General features: G+C 38.8%; 1 protein-coding gene across 2 annotated transcripts; it reads right to left on the reverse strand.

Moving 5' to 3' along the window:
* Nucleotides 1-21: 21 nt before the first annotated feature.
* Nucleotides 22-4,732, reverse strand: LOC140969075 (putative pentatricopeptide repeat-containing protein At3g23330). 2 transcript variants are annotated; one of them, XM_073430298.1, is made up of 2 exons: nt 996-4,732; nt 22-901 (listed from the first exon to the last, which is right to left on the reverse strand). In XM_073430298.1, the coding sequence occupies exon 1, from the start codon at nt 4,713-4,715 to the stop codon at nt 3,273-3,275; it is 1,443 nt and encodes a 480-aa protein (XP_073286399.1). In that variant the 5' UTR covers nt 4,716-4,732; the 3' UTR covers nt 22-901; nt 996-3,272. The 2 variants fall into 2 exon arrangements, with proteins under 2 accessions (XP_073286399.1, XP_073286394.1); XM_073430293.1 differs by having other exon boundaries at nt 22-420; nt 541-4,732.
* Between the last annotated feature and the right edge of the window lie 3,348 nt (nt 4,733-8,080).

The raw sequence follows: 8,080 nt of genomic DNA on the forward strand, positions 1-8,080 counted from the left end.
TCATCCTTAGAATAAACAAGGCGACTTAATACATGTTTAAATATTTCATAAATCACGGGGCGATTGTGTGCGCTCTTTTAAATTTATATATCACGGATAATATATTCCCCAACATACAATTATCCATCAATCAAAAATCAAAATCCCCTTTTTCACTTTTTATTGGATTAAGACTATTCAATCCGTATGGCACATGAATCCCATGTTACTCTTGCCTTTAGTAAGGCCCCTATCAGATATCATTCCCACAATTCCCTTCCAAAAAATCTCAAACCACCCCGTAATCACAAATACGCTTCTGAGATCAATATTTACAAAGTAAAAAAATTAACTATATTCAACCTGAACACCACCACCTATCTGGGAAATTTTAGTCACGAAAAATGAGATTCCTATTCTGTTCGTTATTATCAATTTGACCTAGTACACAATCAACACGACGTTAACGACGAAAGAATGTGATAGTCACTTGCCATGTAATGATCCAGATCCTTCGTGTGACGATTTAACTGTACGTTGGATGAGTATTAGATTAGTTACCATCCAACTGGAAGTTTTTTTCGCGCAAGATGGAAAACCAAGCTTTTCCCGACGTGAACAAAAGTGAAAGGACATAAAACTATGGTTGATAATCGGATATTTAGATTATAAATTAGCAACAATAATGATCGTGGCTGTGAAGAGGCAGGAAACAAAGGTCAATTGAGATGGAATTAGGTTCAAATCAAGGAAGAATATAACATGCATCATTTCCGACATGGGTGGGATTTAGGAGAGTGATTATTCAAGAAAGTTGGGCCAAGAAACAGCTCAAATGTAACAAAGTTTTGATGCACAAAAAGCCTTGATTCCCAACCATATTTTGAGAACAATCAATCCAGCTCTACATATATCACACCATCTGAAAACAAGGGAATGTGCAGGAATTAAATCAAAGGACCCCGAAAAAATTATACGAAAAGAACTAGTCACATTTAAAGATAAGGATTTCATACCTGATATGCTGCAAAAAACCAAATAATCGCCAGCTTCGAGTGAGCAAAAACGAGAAGATCTTTCACCAGATAGACATATATGAACCAGTAGAAAAAGGAACTAACCCGCAATCTTGAAAGACTAAATAATTCAAGTATTTAAAAATTTTCAACTTCTGATCACATCAACTCTAACAAAACTATCAGAAAATGTTCATCTCGGTTTCGACAAAATCAAAACCTCTCAGCTGAATTTCATCCATGTAGACATGCCCATATGAGTTGCTGATTAGGTTCCAGGAATGGAAAAGCATCACGTAACCTCAGTACAATAGAACGAGATTGTGTCCCACCAGTTCGGGTCGGTAGACCTAGACTTGCAGGTATTTCAAATCATAGTAAACAAACTATTAAAGAAATAATTATTAGAGTATATATAGAACTACTGTTAGCCTGCTAGTTAAGCAATCGAGCTTTTGGGAAAGAATAACACTGGCTAAAGTAAGTAGGTTACAAGCTCAATCCTCCCGGTACATACAACCAATGTACATGTTTACAAATTGGATAATAATCTAGGCTATATTTCACAGTATCCTGCTTACACGTGAGGGTGTGTGAAAAGTAAAAATTCATTCTCAATGACCTGGAGTTTTGGGACAACAATGATACTTACAGGAATTTCTTGCCATGGCCTTTCGTAATGAACCTAGTCTACTGTTTAATATGGAACTACTTGACACAGCAACGAATGCATACAACATCAATGTCAGGAAGATAAATAAACTACATAAAAGATATATCCATTGGATTCTGAGAGTAGTATGTTTTGACTATCAAACATAAGTGTGTGCACAGCTTCAACTTAGGGATCCAGACAAATTGAGTGGAGTCAAATGCTAGTATATTTTTCATATTCGAACTTGGGCTCAAATTTTTTTAGTCGACTCAAACTGAATTATAGAACTCTATTGAGCAAAAGCTTAAATAGCTCGAGTTTCTTAGTTTGCTTTGCAAGTCTCCCACGAATTCTGCACTCAAAAAATTGAGCTTGAATTCAACATGAAAGTATCTTTGAACATATTAGAGTTCTACTGGAATTCAATAAATTCGAATATAAATCCAATAACATCCAAGCAAGCTTGAATAACTCACAAGCCAACTCAATTCTCAGTGTATTTGCACCCTCGATTCAAGCTTACAATGAAAAGCAGGTTAGTAGATTATTTATTTTCATGAGTATCTGGAAGCTAGAGGCTGGCACAATATCAATTGTGATGTCATGTCTCAATTCTCAAAGACACAATTTAAATGTTGGATACCGATATTCCATGTAAATATGATCCTCAAATAGTCAACTTTTCAAAGGTGCTACAAATTTGACCAGCTTTTTTCTTTTCCTGGCAATTTACTGAGCGCAGATTCACGATCAGAACTTCATACAAATTTTTAATGACAAGTTCTGCCACAAATTTATAGCAACTGTGTAAATTATTAATTAGCCCTCGAAATCCAGTTAACTATTTCATTACAAACTTGAGTTAAAATGTTTTTTTAAAAAAGAAGAAGATTCTCTTTCTTTTTCAATATTTCCATTGTCTCCATGTACATTGATATTTTCTCATCCAACAAAAATTACGGCAAGAACCAAAATTTGGAGTAAAAAATAAATTCTCTTGTTTGGAATAAATTATACTCGATTTATCACTTGCCTTTCAGTCTTGTAATGTGAGCTTGCGCCAGTCCAGTCATGTAAACTAAATTAAGAAGTCCATAGTTTAATGTGGAGTTCCATTGTGGAGCAAATTCCAAATGGATTGAAATTTGGTTGGGTGTGCAGCTGTTCTCCAACTTTGATACAAGCATTCAACCACCATGGGCAAGATTGAACTCCATAAAATCAATTAATAACCAATTTGCTAATAGGAAAAAGACGTGGAGAGTCTAGACGTAGGACATCACACTAATCCCTGCTCATTTACCGAGTTTCAAGATAATCAAACCTCCCAACTCACCTTTCAATCCAAATTAGGACTCAAATCATAGGGTTTCAAGTAACTTGAGAAATCAAACTGATCTGATTAAGGTTTACTCATGTAGCAAACTGTTGAGTAGTCTTCATTAACGTAGATTTATGACGGGACTGGTTTTAAACCAAAATCTAACTAATTCCACTGAATGTCCATCATCAACCCTTTCAACTTGATATCACCGCTGCACATACCAGTCCTATAGTATGTACACTCGAGCAAAGAAAATAAAAAATCATAGCAGTCAGCTAATGGCACTTGATACATGTCATCAAGTCACTACATCTATCAAACTCCATCCAATATCTTTCTTCAATCCTCTTCTTTGCATCAACTCCCTCAATTGTTCAATCTCATCCCACATACCATTCTTAGCATACATATTGGACAGTAAAACATAAATCCCGACGTTGCCAGGCTCCAACTCCAGAGCTCTTTGAGCAGCCGCCTTTCCCAATTTGACATTTCCACGCTCGGTGCAAGCACTAAGCAACGCCCCCCACAAGGAAACAGTGCAGCTCTCATATCCAGCATTTGATACATCATTTACTAATTTACATGCCCTCTCCAGCTCGCCAGCCCTACAAAGCAAGTCCACAAGACAACTATAATGCTCCTGACCAGCACTTAACCCATAGTTTAGAGTCATTGACTCAAAGAACTTCATCCCAAGGTCCACTTGGCCAGTGTGGGCACAAGCAGAAATAACTGACAAAAATGCCACTCCGTCAGGTTTAATCCCCTCATTCAGCATGCTATTGAACAGCCTAACGACTTCTCCATAATTTCCGTTTTTTCCATGCACTCCTAAAATCGAAGTCCACAAAATAACATCCCTCCGCATCTCCTCCCCTTCTCTATATCCCACCATATCAAAAACATTCTTTGCACTCTCCAAGAGTCCACATTTCCCATACATTTCAATCAACAGGCTCTGCAGAAACACATCAGTTCTAAATTCTATAACTTTTCGCATAACAATCCCATGAATCTGCTTACCCAATTCTACATCATATAACCCCGTACATGACTGCAAGGCTGCAGAAAATGTAAAATTATCAGCTTCCAGACCCAACAGTTGCATTCCCCTGACCAGTTTAACCCCTTGATCCCACATTTTTGCCCCAGTGTAACCCGACAAAAGCGCATTAACACATACAGTATTCTTCATTGGAATTTCATCAAACACCATAGCCGCGTCATCAATACACGACATCCTCGCGTAAAAATCTACCAAAGCGCTACCCACAAACACACTAGCCAACCAACCCGACTTCTTTATATAGCTATGCATCAATTTACCAAGGAAAACATTTTCCAAACACGAAATTGATTTCAAAGCGCAGCAGAAAGCGTAAGAATCAACAAACACACCGTTTGAATGCATGAAAGAAAGCGTGTGGAGGGCAAAACAGTTGGACCCATGTTGCGAAAAATGAGATATAATCGAATTAAAGGGCAATGGGTTTTTGGGATCGAGACATTTCAAGAAATAGGCTAGCGTTTTAATACTGTTTCTGTCAAGGCATGTGGTGTATGTGCATATGAGCTTGGTCTGGAGGTTAGGGGAGACGAAGAACAAGCCTGTTCTCAGTAAATGAGCGTGGAATACTTGAATAGCTCTCAGATTCTTCGTTAGGGAACAGTGTTGTAAAAATTGAGTTATGGAGTGAAAATTCCATGCATCATGTAGCTGCTGGATTCGAGGGAACATACGTACGCCGGTCCAATTTTGAACAAGACTCCGCTTTATGGGAGACTTTTTATACCAAAACGCAAAGTTTAGAAATATGTTTGGAGAAGATGTTGGATACCAAAGTCCCACATTGGAAGATCTAGAGAAAGATCATGGGTTAATAAAGATGGAATGATATTTCCATTGGTATGAGGTCTTTTGGGTGGTTCCAAAAGCAAAATCATGAGGGTTAAAATCCAAAGTGGACAATATCATACCAGTGTGGAGATATCCGGATTCCATTGGTCCTAACAAGTGTTATCAGAGCCATGGTCTAGATCGAGCCGTGTGGGTAGAATCCTCGATACCTAAACGAAGGAGGTGAAGGCTCCCGGTAAAAATCCTTGATTAAACTCTCGAGGTGGGTTATGCTCCAAGTATTCATGTAAGGCGTGCGCTCCAACGCAGTGAAGTGGAGTAACCTCGATTGGAGGACGAATAAGGCTTGAGGGGAGGCTCGGACCATGAGAATAATAGTAGAACTTCGTTTGAGGGGAGGATTGTTGGGATACAACCAAAGTCCCACATTGAAAGATCTAGAGAAAGATCATGAGTTAATAAAGATGGAATGATATCTCCATTGGTATGAGGCCTTTTGGATGGTTCCAAAAGCAAAACCATGAGGGTTAAAACCCAAAGTGGACAATATCATACCAGTGTGGAGATATCCGGATTTTTGTTGACCAATTACCAATGTATTATATCCGGCTCTCAAAGGCATGTACAGGTCAACCTGAGTCAAGATGAAGATTGATAGGATGCTCAGTTGGCTAAGTAGAGGATTCGCGGTTAGAAAAGTGGTTAGACACTTGACTTGTATATATGTGGGGCTGATGTGAATAAATGAGATCAGTCTCCTTCGGTTTTCTTTTCTTCCAGCTTGCACATGCATTTGTTTTTCTTCTTCTTGACAGAATCTTTCCCTGTAAATTCGTTCTTGAGAATTCTAATAAGATCCTTTGCTCCTGGTTCGAAAGTGGGCATAGGCTATTAGCCGAACCACTATATATCTTGTGTCTCTGATTTTATACAGTGGTGCGATTGATTAATCTTTGTGTGTAATTGAGTTCTTAGATTCATCTTGATCGATAAATTCCGTGATTGTTTCACAACAAACTGGTATCAGAGCTCCAGGCTTAGGATTCCACGAAGATGTCCCGAATGGGGGTAACCAAGATAGATATTGAAAGATTTGATGGGAAGACGGATTTCTCAATCTGGAGAAAGAGGATGAGAGCAATCTTGGTACAAATGAAAGTTGCTAAAGCTCTTGAGGGAGAAGAGAAATTACCGTCAAATCTAAGCTCCGAGGAAAGGGCTGATATCTTCGAACAAGCTTACAGTTCAATTATCCTACATCTTGGTGATCGTGTTCTTCGTGAGGTGGATAAAGAATCCACAGCTGCAGGGGTATGGCTCAAGCTTGAACTTGACAAATACCCTTTTCAATCGAATCCATCTGAAAGGTAAATTGTTCGGATTCAAAATGATAGAGGACATGTCAATTGAGGATAACCTGGATGAATTCAACAAAATAGTTATCTCCTTGGAGAATCTTGATATAAAAATAGAAGATGAAGACAAGGCGATATTGGTTTTGATTTCATTGCCCAAGACTTACTCAATCTTTGTTGACACAATGAAATATGCTCGAGAAATTCTATCTTTGGATGAAGTACAGACTGCTCTTAAGTCCAAAGAAATCAATGGCAGGACATCAAAGGAGGAAGGAGATCCTGAAGCATTGTTCACAAGAGGAAGACACGAAAGGAGGGATCACAATAACGATAGAAGAAAGGGTAGAAGCAGATCAAAATCCAGGACACAGTTGAAATGCTATGCTTGTCATAAGGAAGGACATTTCAAAAGAGACTGTCTCGAATGGAAAAAGAAGGGGAAGACAAAGAAAACAGATTCTACAGATGAAGCCATGGTCTCTGATGGCTATGAAAACTCAGATGTGTTGGCCGTCACAAGTGATCGAGTGGAAAATGATTGGATCATGGACTCGGGATGCACATTTCATATGACCCCAAACAGAGAGTGGTTTGAAGCTTTCAAGGAATGTGATGGGAGGAAAATGATCATGGGCAATAATGCTGAATGCAAGGTGACTGGTATAGGCTCCATAAAGCTTAGAATGACAGATGGATCTTGCATAACACTTTCAGAGGTTAGATATGTTCCTGGCCTCAAGAGAAACTTGATATCACTTGGAAGCCTAGATGCTAAAGGCTACTCATACAAAGCCGAAGATGGAGTCCTAAAGGTAACATCAGGTGCACTGGTGAAAATGAAGGGCATAAAGACAAACGGTTTGTACATCCTACAAGGTAACACCGTCCCACTCATGAACAATCTACTCTCTGAGACAAGGAACGACATGACCAGACTGTGGCATTTAAGACTAGGACACATCAGCCAGAGGGGGATCGATGAACTAAATAGACAAGGCGTTTTTGGTGAAGATTATGTTCATAAAATGGATTTTTGTGAACATTGCGTCTTTGGGAAACAAACTCGTGTAAGGTTCAACACTGGAAACCATAACACCAGAGGCACAGTTGATTATATTCACTCTGATATATGGGGCCCTACCTCAGTGAAAACTTTGGGTGGGGCGAGTTACTTCATCACTTTTGTGAACGATTACTCCAGAAAGGTATGGGTCTATATGTTGAAACACAAAAGTGATGCATTCAAAACATTTAAACAGTGGAAGTGCCTAATTGAAAATCAAACTGGGAAGAGGATTAAAAGGCTCAGGACTGATAATGGGCTGGAATATTTGAGTGAGGAGTTCACTCAATTCTGTAAAGACTCTGGGATTGCAAGACACAAAACAGTGAGACACACTCTACAGCAGAATGGAGTTGCTGAAAGGATGAATTGAACCATCCTAGACAAAGTTAGATGTATGTTGAATTTTGCAGACCTTGGGAAACACTTTTAGGGGGAGGCCGTTGCTACTGCTGTCCACATAATAAATAGGTCACCGTCCACAGCACTAAATTTCAAGCCACCAGAAGAGGTCTGGACAGGAAGACAAGTTGACTATACAAATCTAAGAATTTTCGGTTGTCCAGCCTATGTCCATGTTAAAGAAGGAAAATTGGAACCTAGATCTAAGAAATGTGTGTTCTTAGGTTATCCAGATGGTGTGAAGGGTTATAGATGTTGGCTCAATGATGAAAACAACTCAAAAGTGATCATAAGCAGAGATGTGATATTCAATGAGCAAGAAATGATGAAGACAGATCCTGTGACGATGATATATAATAAGGAGCAACACAATGATCATCCCATTGAAGGTGAGGAATCTGAATCTGAGATGGAACAAAAAC

The sequence above is a fragment of the Primulina huaijiensis genome, chromosome 2, assembly GCF_012295235.1.
Source record: "Primulina huaijiensis isolate GDHJ02 chromosome 2, ASM1229523v2, whole genome shotgun sequence".
Taxonomy (NCBI): domain Eukaryota; kingdom Viridiplantae; phylum Streptophyta; class Magnoliopsida; order Lamiales; family Gesneriaceae; genus Primulina; species Primulina huaijiensis.